Genomic DNA, 22,341 nt, shown 5'->3' on the forward strand with positions numbered 1-22,341 from the left:
TACCCTAAACATAGACATATGAATTTTAATAACCTCAAGCTACAGTTAATTACTGTCAGCCCGTCTGACTTGTTGAGACAGTGGATTCGAGGCAGATAATTCTGGCTCAATAATTCACTCCGATAAACTTCTCCCACACTCACACTCTGCTTAATTAAACCACTGGGATTCAAGGGACTGACACAGGGTTTGAACAATATGCTCCTCTGTTGGTAATCCATGACCTGCTTCAGATTTAACTCCTGACATGAGCCAGCAGTACCACTGGGTTAATTATAGATTGATTGTCTGTGAATGGGTTATTCATTTTTCACCACCAAAGTGTATACATATTCCAAACAAAAGGCCTTTGTAGGTTTAATAGCAGGAAAGAAAAAAATGTAATTTAATCTAAAAAAAAAAACAACCTCTGGATCAATTCAGAATTATATAGGCTTGAAGAAATTCAACTCAAAGGACCTTTTTTTTTAGAGAAACCTTTTAATGTTTGGCACACTGACCCATAATTTCCTGCTTCAAGTGAAGGGACTTTTGTGAATACAATTACAAACAAAAACAGCAGGATCAGTGTGGGTTTATTCAGGTTTTGAGTAATCCATCTCAAAGATATATTGAATGATATTCCTGGAAATACACTTCATTTGACAAATTGTTTGTACTGCAGAGTAGATTAACATGGTGACCCAGATGCTGCATTTCTGTTTTTGTTGTCCTTAGAATCACTTAAGTATGTCATCTTAACCTGATGGTGCTGCAGATGGGTTGTGTATTATGGTTTATTAAATGAAAATGAAGAAGACATGGCTTCACAATTCAGATTTATTTTTGCTGTATTTCCCAACAAAAGAGAAACATGAGAAGGGTGTGTTTTTATGAAGTTGCAATTTGTTTTCTGATGAAAATGAATGTATAGTTTAGAAATTACAAATAGACCAACAAATAAATAATTTTACATAGGGCTAGAGTTCAACATGTTATACACAAAATGGTTAGGTAAGCTTGACTCTGGTTTAAATACTTTCCTTTGATTCGCATTTAGATCATGCCTTGTAATGCATTTTTTTGTGAATGTGTGAGAAACTGATGTGATCTGACATTAAGTTCCTCAGGGACATATTTTTTGAGGGAGTTGAATGGTGTACAGGAGCATGAGCACATGAGATTATACAAGAGACGTACAATCATATGCCTCAGAAGGGACATATTTTAAGGTTGGGTGAACAGTGAAACAGGAGGGGAGGAGACAAGACTTTTGAAACAAAACACACAATCCGAAGGAAACTTCACACAATGAAGAAATGATCCTGTGCTGGTGAAAACACTAGACAAACAAGTTGTTGTTGTCCTTGGCAAACTCAGCACTGATGTTAATCTCAAGTTTTGAATTGGGATATTACTAATGGTTATCAGAGCAGATTCTTCGTCCAATGGAAGAATTTTATTGACAGTGTCAACAAATGCTTGATTGTCATGACTTAATGTGACTATCCGTAACAAACACTAAAGAGATCCAAACTTAGTTTTTATTTTATCCCAAGTGTCATCAGATGAATCTCATAGCTCAGATTTGGTGCCAATCAGTAGAAACCAAATGATTTTGTTGATATATTTTCATTCAACACAGCAAATGTATGCCTCTGATATTTGTATTTTTCTGCAAATCATTTCAATCATCAATCAATCATTATCAGAGAAGCTGAATATTTACTTATTTGTCTAGATGTTTGATAATTTCATGGGACGAGTCAGTCCCTGGCAGTTACAGTGTAAGTGAAACAAAGGAACCATTGTGCTCTAGCTCAAAGGCTTTGACTGAATTTCTCTCTGTTTGATCTGCAGGCTGAAATCTACCAAAACCCCAAAGTAGAGACGGAGGAGGAGGATGGCACTGGTGCTGTAAATGGCCTCTGTCAGAATAAAAACACTGGTGTTTTGAGAGCTGGTGCTGCTGCGCCTCACTGTTCTTTTCTTCAGAACCGCCGTCATCAAAAGCTGAGCAGACACTGACCAGAAAACAAAGGCGAGGACGCTGACTTCGCTCTGCCCGGGGATATGTCATTGGGGAGGTCCCCTATGTTGAGGGTGCGCCCTGTGCCCCGACCCCTCTGGCTGTCCCACCTCAGCCTGCTGTGTGTATGTGTGTCTCTCTTTGCCCAGGCTCCCCAGGGTTTGCCTGTGGTGGGTTATAACACTGATTCCAAGAGGGAGATCATGCTGGAGGGAGATTTGATGATTGGCGGCCTGTTCCCTGTGCACCAAAAGGGCGAGGGGGCAGAGGACTGTGGGAAGATCAATGCTCAGAGAGGGATCCAGAGACTGGAGGCCATGCTGCTGGCGCTGGATGAAATCAACAAGGATGAGCGCATCCTGCCGGGGATCAGACTCGGGGCTCATATCTTGGACACCTGCTCGAAAGACACCTACGCTCTGGAGCAGTCTCTGGAGTTTGTCAGGGCCTCACTAACTAAGGTGGATGACAGTGAGTACACGTGTCCTGATGGCTCCTACGCCATCCACGATGATGTCCCTCTGGCCATTTCTGGGGTCATCGGAGGCTCCTATAGTGATGTCTCAATTCAGGTAGGTGCTAATGACAACACCCAGCACTTCTAAAGAATAATACATTGTTTGCACAGATCATCATTGTTATATGTTGGTCAAATGGTACATTAATTTCACAAGACAGTGCAATTATAGAAGGTGTGTTCAGCTATCAGCAGCTACCAGCAGTTAGAGAGCCAGCAGAGAGGAGTACAAGTCAGAGTAAGCATGTGATTGATGGTCATCTAAATGTCCATTTAAACTGAAGCACCATGTGCAATTACCCCTTGTGAGATGTTAACACGGGGACTTAATGAGTATCGGTTCCACAAGGAAGATCTGTTTACCTATACCCCCTTCTGCTTGGCTGATCTAATTTAGACCATCTCCTCCTCTTTCCTGGTAATTCACACTTCAGCGGCCGTCCTGTCAGAGGCAGACGTGCTACAGATGTTGTGCTCAGGATGGGCTGACAGGATGACTAGTGACGGCATCATTACTCTCAGCAGCAGCAGCAGCCGTGCTCCTTTCAGCTCACTCAGTCTGATACGATGAAAATTCAGCTAATTGTGTCTCTGTATCTTAGCTGTTATACGCCTGCCACGTCGGTGTGATTTCAAGTCATTGTTGAAAAGTGATAGGGTGTCACGTGGCACTTAGTTTTTCTAAATATCCACAAATATACATGCCTCTGAGCATCAACTTCAATTCATCATACCCACTCAGTCAGCCGGAGGAGCGTGTCTGCTGCCTCGGGGTGAAGAGCACGGTTCACCTCACCCTAGACCTGCTTGTCTCATGTTCCAGATAGACGCTTGTTTGAAGACAGGAACACACTTCTGCTGCCCATCCAGAGGAAATAATTGGCTTAGGATCATTGATAAACCATAGATAGTTGAGGAACCCTTGCCAGTGCCAGTGTGGTGTGAACAGCTTTCCCCAGTGAGTGCTTCGGGACGACAGCCAAACAGTAAATTAATCAAAATGAACGGCTGCTTCAGTGTTTATCTCCTGCCATACAAATGTTTTTTCAAGTGTGGACTTAATTCAGAGTCCTGAACATAACAGCAAAGTCATAGCCATGTCTGTATTCCAATGAGTTAGTGCTTCTGTTAAAAATACGTTGGGCTCAATATTTTCCCATCATACCAACGCTCTTCAAACAATTTTTATTTCTGTATAAATGCTTTGCCTCTGTGCTTACACAACAAAAATGGCAAAAATATAGTACAGTACAACAATGCATTCAAGAGGTAAAGCTCCAAGGAAATGAGTTCTATATTAGCACTCCTGGTGAAAAGGACAGTTCAGAAATGAAATGCTTTGATAAACGAGCTGTAATTCTGGTGGAACCCTGAATCTGGGGCTCCTCAGAGAGTGCCCTTGTCTTGTGGTAATTTATGGATGTACTATTACAAGCCTAAGGTCTGAGGTCTGCCCTAGCTTCTCACTGAATCTTCCTCATCAGTGGGCGAGCACCACAGGGTGCTGTTCTCATTCTTACCGTGACTAAACCTCTATATTGTGTTGCCCTTATGAAGTGGGTCTTTTTCTTGGTTCCCCAACCATGACAGCCAACTGCAGACTCACTTTCTTGATCGGATAATTATGTCTTCTACAACAAGGGTTCCCAAACTTTTCAGCTTGCAAAACCCAAAATAGCAAAGCTGGAATCCTGCCACCCTCTGCTGTGGGAGTACACTAATGGGCCAATCAAAAACAAAAAAAACAAAAACAAAAAATAAATAAATAAAGATAAAACAGAAATAAAAACAAACAAACAAAAAATAATTAAAAGAAAAAAATAAAAAATAAATAAAAAACAAAATTTAAAAATAAAAAAAAAATCAGGAAAAATGCCCAGGTCACTTTATTTAGCTAAAATCAGGCTACCTATGGGCACATATTTCTGTGCTTCCCAAATTAATCTGCCACCTCTGATACATTTTTTGTTTGCATGGTTTAATGTAAAGTTTAACCTAGGTAAAGGAGTTTCCATTTTGAAATACATTTTGTAACCCCCGTTATCTGTTTCCCTGTCTTTAGGAACCACTGGTGATATTGATTTTCCCTGAAACTTACTAAATCTATTTGTTGAATATCTGTGTCTATATGGATGTGTTAGGGGAACATAGTTTCAAAGCATTTTGGAGTACTACAGATACCATCCCTATACAATGTTTCTGTCCCATGTTGCTGCCTGTTTTGAGCATAATTTACAGCCAGTCAGACCTTTGGATGAACCAGCCTGATTGTGTGAAAGGTTAGCCTGTCTGCTCTTATGTGGAGACCACAGGCGGTAAAGTCAGACACGTTATTCACTCCAAAGGCAAGGCAGTTACAGGACAGCTAACGATATTAGTCTCAAGATCCTTATCGCCATGGCGACGTAGAGAACATGGTGAACTGACAGGTGGTGAGAACGCAGAGTGCTGTCTAAATCTGTCACAATGAAGGAGCGTGTTGCTGGGCTGCTGGTGTTGTGGTGTGACAATCACAGAGATGGGGGCGGATCTGGCTGCTGGCCTGGCTGTGCTGGCGTTATACGGGCGCAGATTGAGTAAAAGTGTGGAGGCGAAGTTCTGTGACGCTCTTGCAGGCAAGGTCCTGCCTTCCCCCATCTGTGGTTTGCTGCTCGGCTGTCTGGTGTTTTGGCAGAGGCGTACCCACACAAAGGGGATGTGAAGGGATCAAACGCGAGATCATGTTTCACAGATATATCGAGACAGTGAGACATTGACAGGAGGATATGATCACAAGGGGTAAAATAAATAGAATGAATCATGTGTCATCTTATGGCAATGCAGCATTTCCTTGTTGGAGGTGTCTTAAACAGTCACAGGAAAGTTTGTGATGCCATCTGGCTGCTGATTGAATCTGAAAGTATTGAACTTGTTGCCCTGTGGGTTATCTGAAGAAGCAGGATATGATTGGAAGGTGAGCAAACACCCTTCTAAGACGTTCAGTAAAATCAGCATCTTTATTTATGTGGAAAGAGCTGAAGCTAGAGGTAGGCATGCTGGAATCTTAATCTCTGAAACAGTATCAGCCAGTGTATTTTTTCCTGAATATTGCAGTTTAACAGAAGTAACACTGGCCTTCTCCTCAGAGTCCTAAAGGTATGGGTTAATCAGAGATGTTTTTTATCCCACAATTACTGCCAGGGAACATCTAGCCTCAGGGCTGACTTCTGATTAATACATGGAAGGGACTCTCATTTCTGTTACCCCGACAGCAGCCTGTGCTGCTAAATATGACTCACTTGGTATGAGAGCATCCCTGAGGAAAAAACATCAGAATCACCAGGGCGCATTAGAAAAACAACACCTCTGGAATGTCAAGTACTCAGACGCTCACTGAACTATTCTCAGGCATGAAAACAGACAGAGGAACTTTCTGGAATCAATCTGCAAAAAATGAAAAGTTACCCACACACAAAAAGAGCTGTGATGAGGCAGACATCTGACTTGTTCCAGGGGATGTGAAAGCAGGTTGAAGTGTCTGATAATAACTCAAGTTCAGAAAAGGGAGACACATACAAACCGATATCTAACAATCCTTGGATCACACAGGCTAAACGATTCTACAAGACCACTACACCACACACTTAACTTTCAGGTCAGAGATGCCACCAGCGGAGCCGAGTGCCCTCTGTTGGCTAGCTGCCACATTTCACAGATGTGAACTCTGACATAAAATTGCGTGATCAAACATAGTTTCGAAGGATAAACAAACCTGGAGGGAAAACAACACCATCAGATGGTCATCAAACCATGCATAAAAAGAAAACGTGGTCCTAGTGGTCCTATTGACCAATAATCCACTTGGCTTAGGGTACAGTTTGGGGTTTTTGGGTTTGGGTCAGTGACAAGTGGGTGAGCTGTTACATCGAGTTTATGACACTTTTCAGTCTGCTTCTCTCTCTGGTTATTGCAGATATTCTGGTGGAATATAATATAATATAATATAATATAATATAATATAATATAATATAATATAATATAATATAATATAATATAATACAATATAATAGAATAGAATATAATAGAATAGAAAGTACTTTCTTAATCCCCCAAAGGGAAATGCAGGAGTCACAATAAGAACACGTCATTAAAAAAAATGTCCATTCAGAGACATCAGCTTGCCCATAATCCTCCAGTCAGTCACCACCTCCACAGGGTGCAGGACTGAGCTGACCTTCTTCATCAGTCTGCTCTCCTATGTCCTGTTCACCCACAACATGTGAATTTGTATTCAATGCTAGTTCCGTTAAACATGTCTGTGAATACATGATGCTACCCTGCAGGTTATACCTCTGGTGCTCGGTTTGCACCGCTAGCTCACGCATCTTACTGGAGATAGAGCTTACATTCTACTTAACGATGGATGAAAGGACAAGTTAATGTCAACTTTTCTTAGCCCACACTGAATGGGGCTGAATGGGTAAGCTGCCAGCTTACTGTCTTTACCTCCTTCTCCTCAGCTCACAGGCCCTAGCACCAGTTAGCATCAACATGCTACAGGCTGCTAACAACTGATCTGGTATGTAAACAATGTGACCAAAGTAACTACTTTGGTGTCAGTGGCCAACAAATGAGCCATAAACAGTTATGACAGGCTCCATATTCAAAGAAATAAAGAAACAAGAAGAAAAAAGGAACTCAAGCTGTGCTCGAAGTGAAGGCGTCTAACCAGCAGTTATGAATATTCAACGTGTTACCTCGTCCACGTTCCTGATCCAAAAAAAGTCCTGTGCTTCCAGGAGCCAAAAACTTGACATACTTCCACCACACACACACATAAGGATTATTTGGACAAGTAATTTGTTATGAAGAGCCTGGTATCAGGTCACTAATTTATTGATCATTTAGCATGTGACCAGCTTTAGTGAGTTAATTTTATTATCTTAACACACAATCTAAATTGTCAGTTTTTAGGAACAGACGATGAGGACACAGGCTGAGTTTTAAGGATACAACTCTTCGCACCAAAACTCAGCTTGAAATCTACAGACTTAACAGTGTGAGCAGCATAATAAGGTAAATTTATGAGCTTTCAGCAAGCACTGAGTCCCTTTTCATCATCCAGAAACAACCCTATTTATAGAATTCCCTTCATCTGCATGGTAGACTGTGCCAATCTCTGGAGCACACATGAGTCATACAAAGGATTTAAACATGGATACACACATGACAGAATTCATGCCAGTGAGAACAATAATGATGAAACGTATCGGTAAAGCCATGCAGTGAAAATGCATTATTCATGAGTAAAAGTAAAGAATGTGCTTCAAAAACCGTAAATAATTCACATGTGAGTGGATAATTCAGTGGCTTGGCAGAATCCACTATTTGTGTGGTTTAAACACATATCATGTCCACTGCACAAACCCAATTACTTACCAGCTTTTAGAATGCAATCACAAGATGGCGTAATGTTAGCAGGATCAAAAATTGGCTTGTAATGTGAGACTTCAGCTGACTGAGAACTCATTGAGTTTCCTTCAAGAGGGCTTGTGAGAAATGATCACTGCATTAGTCAAGAAATGCAGTAAAAGCTGTGTTGCTGACATGTTAAATGTATGGAAGTGTGGCCGTATCTTCACACGCTGCAGTCTAAATGGTTGCATGACTCTGGGGGCCTTCAAACACCTCTGCTACATGAAGAAAATTCATATTATCTTGTAAGATGAGTGGGCAGAACCTGATCAAAAAACATCCTTCCTCTAAGTATCTCACAGTTCATATTCACACCCTGTTAAAGCTGTTGCCAAGCAACTAAATCATAAGAAATAAACCAATAATGATTCGGTGCATTCTCTGACTATACACCATGCGTGCACTGTATGTCAATGTGCATGGCCAATTCTTGTATGTGTGTTTACGTTTCAGGGCCTTTCAGTGGCCATATAAGTGTGAAATTGAGTGGAGCTAAGGACTACTGATGTGGGAGTTCAGTGTTATTGCCGTAGAGGCACACTGAGACACTCCTATGGGACAAACAGATGGGCTTTTCATGTTAAACAAAAAAAAAAAGAAAAAAAAAAATCCCAGACCTGATAATTTCCTGGACCAGGTCACTCCGTAAGACCATGTGTGTTATCTGACTGTCAGACTTTGTCTGTTTCCCTCCTGTGTTTAACAGTGTTTATGCAGTAAAAAATCAAAATGAGTGCAGCGTTTAAAAGGTGCTGGAGCTGTGCTGCTTCTTTGACGCACACTTTGCCATCAAAGAGACTACAATTCTGTTTCATTCTTTAAAAACTATGCAAATAAATTCCTTGTGCATTTGTAAGAGCTACAGATTTTTATAAAATAAAACTTCACTTGAGGTTTAGATGACTGTCAACTTTTAGCCAATTTGTTTTATGGTTATGTAGCTTTTATGTCATCATACAAGTGTATATGACATTTCACATGGGCAGTCTGACCGATTTTGCTCATGGTGGGGCCCTCGGGTATTTCTATGGAAACAGAATATGACAGCTGAAAAGAACAATCCTGTTACGCAGTGTATCTGTGTCAAATTCAGTGACCAGGTTCCTGCTTGCTTTTGTTGCTTGGGAGGAAACCACTTCCACAGTAATCGGCTCAGAAACAGAACCTGCTGTGCAAAGCCACTCTAGGCCACCTCTTTATTCTTCTAATTAAATAAGGTGCTGTCTGATGCAGGATGATCCCTGCAGCTGAAAGTGAGACACTGTAAGCCATACCGTGGGGCTTGGACCTCAGGCATATGTGAGTGCAGCAAAGCCTTTCAAAGGAGTAAAAACCTGGTTTACTTCATGTTAAAGTCACGTTTCTTACAGGGTGGAATGAGATCTTATCGGTCTGTGACTTTTCAAATTTGCTTTGAGTGTACACCAAGACTCTGCATCTGTGAACTTTTTACAGTTCTCCTTTCTTTTTAAACAAAACTGAAGAATCAGTTTTAGGTGAAAGATAACTGAAAAAACATTGTTATACTATATATGTAAAAGAATTTGGATTTGGGATGTCATACTCCCAATGCACTCTTTATACTGTGTGCAAATCAAAATTGTTAACCTCCTTTGAACCTTTCACTGTAGCCAGGAAGACAGAATTCTAAATACTCAGTTTGCTGGACAGGCAAACCTGCTTGTTATTAGCTTGCCATAAGTAGCAGCCGAAAGTGCATCCCACTTTTTTTTTGGCTCTGCTTCTCTGGTGCAGTGCCATTGTCAGCTCTTCTTGTCCTCTTGTATGTCGACTTCCAGGACCTTTACACTCCTTAGAGCTCCTTAAGCAGAGATTCCTGAGTGAGAACCCTCATACAGGTCAAGCTGGTATGCATGAGATCCTTGGGTAAAAGTGAAACACTCTACAGTGGCAACAGGATGATCTCAGTCCCACACAGTGCTACGCAATCAAACGGAGGAGTGTAGTATTTGTCTTGGTCATTAAACCTGTATCTCCATAATTCTGCATGCTGATTCTGCTGCGTGGTATGCACTCTAGACTGACAATATGTCACTCAGGCTTTGGCAGGTAGAAGGGTCTTGGCTTCGCCATATGAACATCCACACTGTGATTCCCGTAAGCCCATTGTACGGGTGACATGTTTGGCACTGTGCTGTATAACAACCTTAAGCCACATGTAAGTGGATTACTAAACTGGCATAGTGCTCCCTTCAATACCCTGCAGGGAAATTACTCATTCACCACCACAGGCATAGCCCAATCTTAGAAAAATGGATGAACAACCTTGTATTATTTTTTTTACATGTGTACCGGTGTGGGAAAAAATGGCATCCAACGAGATGCAAAATATAATGTAAATAATGGATTAGTGTGAACACAAAAATCCAACAAAGAAAATGCTTCACATTGACTGAGTATTAAATAAAAGCCTGCAGATAATCTTGGTCTATGAAAAGAAAAATACATTAGCAGCTAATAAACATAAGGATCTTGCCTGTCATGTATGTTATGTGTCTTCTTGGTATAGAAAGGCTTAGTCCTGGAAGATAGGTTGGACCCTCCATCAAAGATACTGATGCAAGCTGAATATAAATCCTATCAGAGCATTCCTACAGGGACCTCCTGAACCTCTCCATCTGACTGTCTTTATGTGGAAATGTACCGATGGTATCCAGAATGTGTCCATGCATACTGGAGTGACATGTTTATTACAGCTAGCCTTTGCAGTAATCACCTTGTTTAAATATACACAGCCCAGTCAGCATTAATGAAACATATTCAAAAGCACACGTATCAGACCTATGCATATGTCAGTGCATGTTTCTTCTTCTTTTTTTATTTTTTAAAATTCGACTATATCATGTTCATGCACTGATCAATACGTTATGATATGGTATATTACAATACCAAACCTTGCAATACAAGAGGAGGCAATGTGGTACACTACAGTAGCTCATAATTGGCTCACAAACACAATATCATGTTAAAATGACTCTACAGTAGTCAGCTAAATGCAGGACAATTATGCCATAAAACATCATGATACCTGATAAACTGAAAATACATAACGTCCCTGAAGGCAAAGTGCAGGGTTGATGTATTTGTGCACTGCACTTTGATTTGGTGTCACTCATAAGCAACAATGTTTATGTTTCTACTGTGCTGTTACTGACTCCAGCCAGATCTTTTACAGCCAGCTTCAGTTCCTCTGTAGCCCCCATAACCCATTTGCCACATGAGGACTATCACATTGGCAGTGTGTAGGAATGCTGTGAAAGTGGTTTGTTTTGGCTTGATGCGAATGTGACTTTTGGTACTTCTGGAGCCAGACTCAAGCGGATCCTTGAGAAACTGCAGTCTGTAACACTTCTGCTTTGTCTCATATTTTTAGACTGGAGGTTGAGGGTGAGGGAATTACAACTAGTAAGTACTTTGCAAAATGCACATGGACTACTTATTGAGCCCATTGTGAAAATAAAGCTCTGAGTTGTTGACGCCTTTGATGATGTGCATGTGAAATATTTTTGACATAAAAGGGTCAAAGAATGTTAGGGTTCACTCAAAGTTCACAAAGCTAAATTCATTAAGTGAACTGGACTCATTATAAAACTCATAAAACATTTTCCACATCCTTTGTTAGGTATAAGATGAGCATTTTTAAAAAAGAACTCTCATGAGGATTTTACAAAGTGGGCTTTGCTTCTGCAGTTAAAAAAAAGAAGAAGAATCCAGTGAAAATGATTAATCAGATAGTGTTTATGTCTCACTTGCCACTTTAAATCTTACTCTGATTACTCTCCAAGAGAGCAAGTGCTGGGCTGCCAGCTGTTTCACCACATGTTGGGAAAGGCTGTAAAGGCAGTTCAAGGAGGGAGACAATTCTAGGAAGACATGTGATTATTAGCCTGTCTGCATAATCAGGGATTTCTCCAGCTGACCAGAAAATCTCAAGGGAAACCAACCTTCGAGCTGATATGCAGTGCTCACTCATGTGTTTCAACAATCTAGCTGTTCAGTCTGTTAATTCAGATATTACACAAGAGACAAGTCAGAAATAGCTCTTCTTTGGGACAAGTGAATTTGTAATACATCCCCTCACCACTGAAATACTAGTGTGGTGATGATAAACTAAATCAAGTTGCTCTTAATTATGCTTTTGCAAATTTGCCATTAAAACCTCATTAATCCACCAAATCTACCACTAAGGGACTGCCTGCGACATATATAAGCATATGTATCTAAATCCAATAGGCAAGTTACTGTTATGATTTTGTGAACTGTTTGCTAATTTAACTGCAAACTTATGGAATTGTATTCTTTATATTTTATTGAACATGTCTGATTGTCTCTGCTGCTGTACCTTAAAGCTTCTACCAATTTAGAAAGGTCAAAGATCAGAAAGGCAGTACACTGCTGTTCTTCAGGTGTTCATGTAAGGCTTTGAGCAAATCCCAGAATTTCCATTACGCCTCATGCAAGAAACAGCCAAATTTAAAACACTTACAGTCTGGTTAGAAAAAAATAGGAGTATTACTTAATTCACATGCACTGCACGGGGGAGTATTTTTAAGATATTCAATTTGATATATCAAGACATCATACATAAATGTGGACAGGTGGTATGGGCAGACAGGTGGGCACATTGTAGCTGTTTGCCAGGAGGCTGGAAGCCTGCCTCAGCTCCATCTGAGCTGATTGACAGATAGGTTGAATCAGCTTTTCACTGATTCTTGAGACTCTGGCAAAAACATATCCCACTAAGTAAAGTGTAGATTTGAGTGAAAGTGAATTAAATTATCCAATTTACAACATTTAGTGTTGATCATGTGAGATTGTTTTTTTTTTTTTGCTTAGATATAACATCTTCTTTTTTTTTCCGTAAATATACATTTTTTATTCTGGTAAATTATATGTGATTATCCAGGGCCCAAAAATCTGTTGTCCTCAGACAACAGTTTATCACTTCAACTCGTTATAAAACTGTGGAAAAAAACAGTGACAATTGCCTAAACTCATGCTTAATTAAAAAGAGATACAGCATGATGTAATGAGGGTAAAAACAGAGAAATTTGAAATACGTAACTCTTGTCATAGTATGCTTTAAATACCACAACACAGGGAGAAGAATTGAAACTTACAAGATCTGAACGTGATTTTACTTTCTGGAGTCTCCGGGAATGACTCATTGGCATTCAAGATGTTGTGCCACGAGTGTGCCGGTGTGAGTGCCAGCATTAAACTCAACCAGATTTAGGTTGGCATCCTTTTGACAGATCGGACTCACTCCCCTTAGGCTTTCACAGAAGTGCCTAAAGCGTCAGCTAGTCAGTAGCTGCTTCTGCACGCTGCACACAGTGTCACAACACTGACAAAACCTATTACACAGGAAACGCAAAGTTTCAAGATTCTTTGATACTCTGACTCCCTTTCTCTTCCAAATCCCTGCCCTCAACCCCCAGTCTGTCTCTCCGTGTCTACTTCTCTTTTCTCACTAAAGCAGAGAGAAAACTTTCTGAATTTTTTTGCATTTTCGTGGTACAGACTACATTATCCGTTTAGACACACAACAGTAGGCGCTCACGTTTCTTGCATAGTTTTTGGTTAACATTAATGGAAGCATTGCAAGTTAGAGACAATGAGGAAGGCAGGAATCCCCATAATCACTGAATCCAGGGTTTCCCCAGTCAGTCAGCTGGAGAGTAAAATTGGGGAAGGCCCCAGCAGGGATCCAGTGAAGAGTGAGACTGAATGGGGAGAGACTAATTGGATTTGCATAGAAATGATCATGTTGTGGAGACAGTTTGAACCATTTATTTTATGTGAAGCATTTCACACAATTAACAGGTAAACTTCTTCAGTGAAGTGCGAAGACTAGATAATCAGTTCCCCCCCAAGCTGTATCGTAATGGAGAATAACTTATAGCTCATAGTAATGTGCATTCAGGCTTGTTGATAATGTGTGATGACTGTCTGAATCAACAACATAATGATTATGGTGTTTTTTACATATTTCCAGGTGGCCAACCTGCTGCGACTCTTCCAAATCCCACAGATCAGCTATGCTTCCACTAGTGCCAAGCTCAGCGACAAGACACGCTACGACTACTTTGCCCGCACTGTACCGCCTGACTTCTATCAAGCAAAGGCCATGGCAGAAATTCTGCGCTACTTCAACTGGACCTATGTATCAACAGTGGCATCAGAAGGAGACTATGGTGAAACTGGTATCGATGCCTTCCAGCAGGAGGCTCGTGCCCGTCAGATTTGCATCGCCACTTCGGCCAAAGTCAGCCGTTCAATGAGCCACCGTGGTTATGAGAATGTGATACGCTCCCTGCAGCAGAAGTCCAATGCCAAGGTGGTTATCCTGTTCACGCGCAGCGAAGATGCCCGTGAGCTGCTGGTTGCAGCTAATCGCTTGAGTGTCAACTTCACATGGGTGGCCAGTGATGGGTGGGGGGCACAGGAAAGCGTAGTGAGAGGCAGTGAAGCCGTGGCAGACGGGGCGTTCACTATTGAACTAGCCTCCTATCAGATCCCCCAGTTTAATAACTACTTCACTGCCCTGCACCCATACAACAACACCAGGAATCCCTGGTTCAGGGAGTTTTGGGAGAACCAGTTCCAGTGCAGCCTCCATGAGCTGGGCTGTGGAAAGCATTCGCTCCGTGAGGCTCCGTTTCAGCCAGAATCCAAGATCATGTTTGTTGTAAATGCTGTCTATGCAATGGCTACTGCCTTACATAACATGAGGCAGGCCTTATGCCCCAACTCAACCAAGGTGTGTGAAGCTCTAAAACCTGGCAACGGCAGGAAGTTTTACAGGGACTACATCCTCAAAGTCAAATATGATGGTAAGTTAAATCCTAATGAATGAACTTTTTAGTGTTTTATCCCAGACATGAGCTCTCATGATGAAACAAGGACACTTTTTTATTAATACTTAACCTGTTTCCCTGCTTCATTCTGCCTTATTATAATACTATTTAATTTCCCCAAGTGCACTCTGCACAAACATTTTGCTGCTGCCAAAATGGGTTATATCAATATAGATTCATTTTGTAAATTCTTATGAAGTGCTGAATTAGTGCTGGAGTAATTTTCCTTGTTTATACACTTCAGCAGCTGCAGAAACACTCAGTAATGACTCAGTTTGAAAAGATGAAACTATAAGCTCACCTGAAGGCTTAGAAGCTACTTTTTCTGCAGCTTGATTTCATTTAGAATGAAGAAAAGATTCTTTATTTTCAACACTGCATATTCTGATCACACACGTTGCACTCTGTATTGTAGTTTCCCTTAATTAATGGAAATACTGACATTTCCATGATGGGGGGTGAACCAGTGTGTGCTTTCACAGCTGGGCTTTCTGCTCTTTATAATTCTAAACAAATAGCTACAATTCAGAAAACACCCTCCAGAAATTTAACACTAGATAAAAAGTCATCAGTATTATAATCCCACATTGTTGCATGGCAGTGAGAATTAAGTAAATCAACCTATCTTTGTTGATATCGTGCCAAATCACAAGTGTTATTTCAAGACACACTTCAAGGAGGTCTGGACCTGTTACTTTTATGTAACTAGAGGTACAAGTATAACACGCAACTGTACATTAAAAACAAAATACTGCTGTACAAGAGTGACTGCAGACAAAACTAATCAAAAATATTGAATGTTTACATCATCTTATATCTATTACTAAATGGAATAACAATGTGAGTTGTATTTAATTGGAAATGTTAGGTGTTGTTTATTTTAAAGATTCTAATTAAGATTTTTTAGGCCAGGAAAAGTGTGCATTATTTGACAATATGTGCCAGGATTCTGGGATTTTTGTTCAAGAGTTTAATCCAGAATCTTTCCATTGAAGTAAACACACACAAACTGTAGTTTCCATCATTAAAATGAAAATTTACACTTGAGTTCTGTCACTGTTCAGCCTGCCGGGAAAAATATGCTGCAGACACATAAATAAGCAAACTACTGAACACAAGACTTTCCTCCCAAAAAATGTGACACAGTGCAACGTCTGTGTACTATGATCAAAAGTCCTGTCCAGTTATTTAATTTCTCCCTTGCAATGTGCTCTTCTCTCACAACTTTTTCTTGTAAATGTCTTTTCCTTCAGCACCTTTTCGACCACCTGACACAGAGAATGTTGTCCGCTTTGATGCCTTCGGGGACAGTCTTGGCCGTTACAACATCTTCCACTATCACAAAGAAGATGGACGCTACATCTACCGCAAGGTCGGCTACTGGGCTCAGAGTCTCACACTAAATACCAGCCTGATCCCCTGGGCCAGTCAGTTTCCACCGACCTCACAGTGTAGTGACCCCTGCAGGAAGAACGAGGTGAAGAGTATGCAGCCAGGAGACGTGTGCTGCTGGATCTGTATCCCCTGTCAGCCTTACCAGTACCTGCAGGATGAGTTCACCTGTGCTGACTGCAGCTTTGGACAGTGGCCACTGGCTAATCTGACAGGCTGTTATGATCTGCCTGAGGAGTACATCCGCTGGGAAGACGCCTGGGCCATTGGACCCGTCACTATTTCCTGTCTAGGGATGATGTGTACGCTCTTTGTCATTGGTCTCTTTCTTAAACACAATGAAACGCCTGTGGTGAAGGCCAGTGGACGTGAACTCTCCTACATCCTTCTCCTCGGAGTGTTGATGTGTTATAGCATGACCTTCATCTACATAGCAAAGCCGTCAACTGCAGTGTGCACGCTGCGTCGGCTGGGCTTGGGCACCTCTTTTGCTGTGTGCTACTCAGCCCTCCTGACCAAGACCAATCGCATCGCTCGGATCTTCAGTGGTGTGAAAGATGGAGCCCAGCGGCCCCGATTCATCAGTCCGGTCTCTCAGGTCGCCATCTGTGGCGCTCTGATCTCCTGCCAGCTGGTTGTGGTGGTGGTTTGGCTTCTGGTAGAGACCCCCGGAGTGAGAAAGGAAGTGAGCCCCGAGAAAAGAGACATAGTCACCCTCAAGTGTAACAGCAAAGACTCCAGCATGCTCATGTCTCTCACCTACAACTGCATCCTCATTATCCTCTGCACGGTTTATGCCTTCAAGACCCGAAAATGCCCTGAGAACTTCAATGAGGCCAAGTTCATCGGGTTCACCATGTACACCACCTGCATCATCTGGCTGGCTTTCCAGCCTATTTTCTATGTTACTGCCAGTGACTACAGGGTGAGTTCACGCATACAAGGTTACCTGCTGCTTCACTCTCAACACACGCTCTGGTAATGATTGGTTGATAAATTATGTGTTCAGATTGCTCTAGGTTTGTTATCTGAGCAGTATACATCCTGGTAGATAAGGGTTCTTCTGGGGTTGATTTTCTATTTTATGTGCATGAACACCCAAACTAATCACAGTATTGATCAAGAAGTCAGCTAAATCGGTGTTGCCAGAAGCTTTTTGTAATATAAAATCTTTATAACTACACTACTGTAATTCTTCTTAATTATCTAGAAGCTTTAGATTGTCAGGTGCCTGCTAAGACAAAAACTCCCATAGCCTTATTATACCTTTAAATATTAATTAGTAATGAACTGAAAGTAGATTATAAATTATGTATGCTCAAGACATGGAGAAGGCTGCCAAATATCTATCTATCACACACACACACACACACACACACACATACACACCAAAAAAAAAAAATCAGGTGTCTTTTTTTCGCAAGTATTCTAGGTTTTCTGGAAATAAATGACAGACTATTGATGTTTATTTGTTCAAAACAAGTATAATGGATCGATCTTCACTGTCTCCTTCATCCTTCCCATTTTTATGTGGCAGGAGTCATTCTAACACTTAACACCGAAAAAAACTTTGACATATTCAGAAGCGGCTCAAATTTGAAGGTAAATTTTACCAGTGTCGATTCACAATGAAACTCCCAGGCTGTCCTGCAGGCCTCACAGGAATCAAACATATAAAAATGTTGGTAGGTAAGTGGTTGAATGCATGACGGTTGGTCATAATACTGTAGCTGACATATGGGATCTGGCTGTTCTTAAGATGTATTTTGTGATTGAGAGTGAATGCAGTAAGTGTTGTTATGGAGTTTTGACCAATCAGACTCAAGTATTTGACATAGACTTGCTGAAATACTGAATTGATTAACTTAAGAGAAAATCCGTCTGAAGTTGTTGGGTTTATTTGGGTATATTTTGGATTTGAACAGCTCGTAGAGTGAAAGAGACAGCAGGGTGTACATTCTGACACAGCTGCCTGTGAAGATACATTGAGATGGCTGGAGAGAACTGAACATCCCAGTACGTCCCCGAGTATCCCTGAGCGCCCCTGTGTGGAATGAAGCATGATTCACTGGGATGTTGAGTCCCAGCTGTGCCCTCTGTCCTGGGACTCCAGTGAACCCCAAAGGAACACTTCCTCCAGGGCCCCAAGGCAACATGAGCAATTCACAGCCAGAACGAGCCTATCAGATGGACACAAAACTCCCCTTTGACCCATGAATAATTACTGAAGCAACTGAGTTGGCACGTTGTCTCTAGTTTTTCACAGACAGGGACATACAACTCCTAGTTTTACACCACTTCTCAAATTGTTGTCACAGCCAGATGAAAACCTCAAGCTGAATAACAAATACAGATTTGATGCTGGTCCATCATAAAATGTTAACTTCAACTAAATGCAGTCTAGTGAGCCATGAATAACATATTTGATTATCATATGAAATATTAAAGCTGTTCTTTCCACCCTGAGGGGGCAGACTCTCCTCACATGCTAGTGCTGGTCATCTTCAGCAGTAAATATTACTGATTAAATAGCCACTGCACTCGAGAGCCAGAGAAAATTTGTTAACACACATGCTGCAGGCATTATTCTTACAACCAATGCCCGAAATTTTACTTTAATATTTCGCTTTAATATCATCCTGATTTTGACTGTAGATTGCTGCAGTGTAGACTGGACAAGACTTCTTTTTCTACCCACAGAATGAGGAGCGGTAATGTTGCATATGCTCTGATCAATATGCAACATTACCAGTTAACGTTACCACTAAAATAATAAACCAACACAATTTTCACAATTCATAATTTGATTTGTCACAGTCTGGGCGGCAGTAGTTTAGTCAATAGGGACTTGGCTTGGCAACTGAAGGGTTGTTGGTTCAAGTCCTGGCATGGACCAAGATTAGGAATTTGGCTGATAGTGTTGATGTGTTAGCATAATTTCCTGAGCGAGGTGCCCTTGAGCAAGGTACCATACCCCCAACTGCTCAGTGTTGTACGTAGCTTTGGACAAAAGTGTCTGCTGAATGACATCGTAAATTATTTCAGGTTCTAGCTCATATGAATGTGGGCAAGAAGATAAATCAACATCATTATTTCACTACTACCTGATCAAAAACTCAAAAAATAAGGCTTGTGAAAATTTTACTGGATGTTTGACCATATTTGTAATCAACGATGTATTTTGTAACAAAAACAAAACAAAACAAAACGGCTAAAACTTTTACTTGCGACACACACAACGACAGAATGACATGAAGTTGTTTTGAAACAATAGAATAATGTAATCTATATAATAGATAATAATGGCAGAATTCTAACACTGCTGTCATCTGTCATTAGCTAATGGGACATAAAATGTGTTTTTCTCTGGATGTACATCCTCTGTTATGCTATCTTTCCTTGTATTTTCAGTTAGAGCTACATTGAGATATGGTATGATGATTTCCTACTGTTGTGCATTTTGCAAGCTTGAACACAACATTAAGAATTTATTTGTTTTCCACCCTGAGAAAAATGGTGAAGAGAAGAAAGGCACGCTAGTAATATTCAGGAATTGATAGTGGTACAGTCTACAGGACAAAGGCAACTTAAGAGTTGAACCAACATGTACCTCTCTTCACTATTTAGCATCTCTACATGGAAATACATTTTTTATGCAGCTTGAGTGTAAGTAATACACTAAAAGCTGTGTGAAGACTAGATTGGATGTTAGAAACAACAGGGACCAGATTAGCCTCTTATCTAATACAACACGTCAAAACATGTATGCCCAGTGACCTCAACAATTCTACCATTTTCCCTTGAAGAACGTCAACACTCCCCCCAAATGCCTTCATGAATACATTACAAAAGTGTTTCGTCCCATCTTTGTTCAGCCAGTCCACACAGGGTAGGTCTTGGTTTATTCCAATAATCCTCTTCAATAAACCTTCAGCACAAAACCCAATAAAATGAGGAATCTAATCTCATCACTGCTGGGCTCCCTGGAGAAAGAAAGCTACCTGAACATACCACATATTCTTTATATCTGAACAAGCAGTGCTAACTACTACAAACAAAATACTACATTCAAATCCAAACAGAAATCAACAGTAGATGGAAAAAAGAAGAAACCAAAGTAGGCTTGCTCTACATCCTGTTCTCCACAGTTGAGCAGAAAACATCTGGACATTATATTGCTGCAAAGGCAGGTTCCTTGTCCTCTGCTCTTCCGAAGCAACATCTTGTGAATTATTAAAACCACTTAACAGGTCATTCCTATGCAATACTGTCCCCAGCTTTACTCAGAACTACAGTTACGGCTACAGCCCCAGCTAGTTTCAGTGGTTCAGCTAGGACACAACAAACAAGAGAGATTTCAGGCATACAATCTACATTAAAAACTGGTAATTTGTGTCCCTACCAGCCAGGGTGACTTAAATTGTCAGGTTGATGAAATATGTGTGTCCTTGGTACACCATGTACTTAAGATAGTGACTGATGTACTGAAAAATGCACAACATTTCAAGTTACAAAAATCTCCAACAAAGAAAGAGAAATTAGAATATTGAACAGTTTTAATGAACTTGTTTGGCTTGGATTAGAGATGGGCTTGGTGTGGCTTTCTGTTCAGCTGTGTACACCCAGCATTAGTGTTGTTTAAGTGTGATTAATTATGGCTGCAGGTGTTTGGCTTAAACCACAGTTGTGTATTTTGGAGTGGAGTGTTGGTATAAAGTGTAGTTCTTTTTCTAACTTTGCGCGGTGTTTCACTATAGGAATCGCTTCAGGCGAGATCATTACGGAAAAATGGCCTGGACAGGGCGGTCGAGCGTGATATATAGGAAGGGCGGGGCCCTCCTCACACGTCCACCTGTCTGTCAGCGACAGATGTTGTGTCATTGGAGTATTTATTTGAGACCAAATAAAAATACAATAATCTGAATCTGGCATATTGTTCAGCCATGGCAAATATTCAGTAATTTTCCTGTTAGGAGAATTTAATGATGATTCAGAGTACACAACTGGATCTAATCTATGAATATCACTCTGCCTCACATTACAACATTGGAACATACATACACATTGATCTCTTGTTTCACCACTGTTATGTTGAATTGAGACATACAACTAAAGACAGCTTGCCAGCAGTTGCTTGTGGACAAACTCTAAGTGACAGAAGTTTATAAGAGTATTAATGTTGCTGGGTAACAGTTTATAGACACTGAAGTGAGATGACTGAAAGTGGAATTATTTCTATGAATTATGCAAAAATTATAGTGCCTCCTGTGTTCAAAATGCACATCTTTTTACTTTTCTAATGTAATGACGTACATTACAAAGTAGTTTTTCTGAGACTAATCTCTGGTTGTGAACTTTTGCTGGTGAATAAATGAAAATGTTTTCCTCAGCATGCTGTTAATCATCTATTCAGACACAAGCCCCCTCATAGCAGTTTCAGGCATCAGCTTTCACAGTATAGAAAATTCAAATGTTATGACTTGTGATTTATTTGCCTTTAACAAAGATACCTCACTGTTAACTTTAAGTTGTTTCATGAGTTAAAATTTCCCTTGCAGGAGCCTTAAGTAATCAATGCTGCTAATTTTCTTTTATCATGTTGAACCAATGTTTGTCTGTTATCTGTTGCTCTCTATTCTGTTTGTTCCAGAATAGTGTGTGTGCAGAAAAATACTTGGCCCTCTCATTTCTTTAATGCCAACATTAGCATTCAGAGTGATAAAAGACACCTACTGTGCCTTGTGAAAATGGGATGCACCTGCCACACACTGCATACTGCTGGGCTGTATCCTGCCATCCAGGAAAAACAAAAAGGAAATCAAAGGGGAAGAAATAAGAAATACGGAGAAGGTGGATGATGAAACGTGGGCAGTGTGAAGGGGATAAGGAGCAGAGTTGAGAGTTGATTGGCAGGGAAACTAACACCTAACTCAACACCTCTCTTTAGCAGCTTCCTCCTCCCTCCTCTGTTGCACCTGGCTTTGATTTTGACTGGGAAATCTGTATTAATTATTTATCATTTGACATCAAAACTGTACTCATCAGCCTACTCAAATTCGTATGCTTGGATGATTCCATTCTGACTGAGT

At 40.7% G+C, this 22,341-nt stretch overlaps 1 protein-coding gene across 1 annotated transcript in view; it reads left to right on the plus strand.

Moving 5' to 3' along the window:
• grm2a (glutamate receptor, metabotropic 2a) overlaps nucleotides 1-22,341 on the plus strand; it is a 36,291-nt gene that overhangs the window by 12,917 nt on the left and 1,033 nt on the right. Inside the window, exons 2-4 of the mRNA XM_074670926.1 lie at nucleotides 1,840-2,580; nucleotides 13,999-14,836; nucleotides 16,114-17,177. Of these exons, the coding sequence (XP_074527027.1) occupies nucleotides 2,053-2,580; nucleotides 13,999-14,836; nucleotides 16,114-17,177 (2,430 nt within the window). The 5' untranslated portion in view covers nucleotides 1,840-2,052. The remainder of the gene's footprint in view (nucleotides 1-1,839; nucleotides 2,581-13,998; nucleotides 14,837-16,113; nucleotides 17,178-22,341) is intronic.

Source organism: Halichoeres trimaculatus, unplaced genomic scaffold (assembly GCF_033239565.1).
Source record: "Halichoeres trimaculatus isolate MK-OKI-2021-1 unplaced genomic scaffold, fHalTri1.1 fHalTri1_scaffold_1, whole genome shotgun sequence".
In the NCBI taxonomy this organism is placed as follows: domain Eukaryota; kingdom Metazoa; phylum Chordata; class Actinopteri; order Labriformes; family Labridae; genus Halichoeres; species Halichoeres trimaculatus.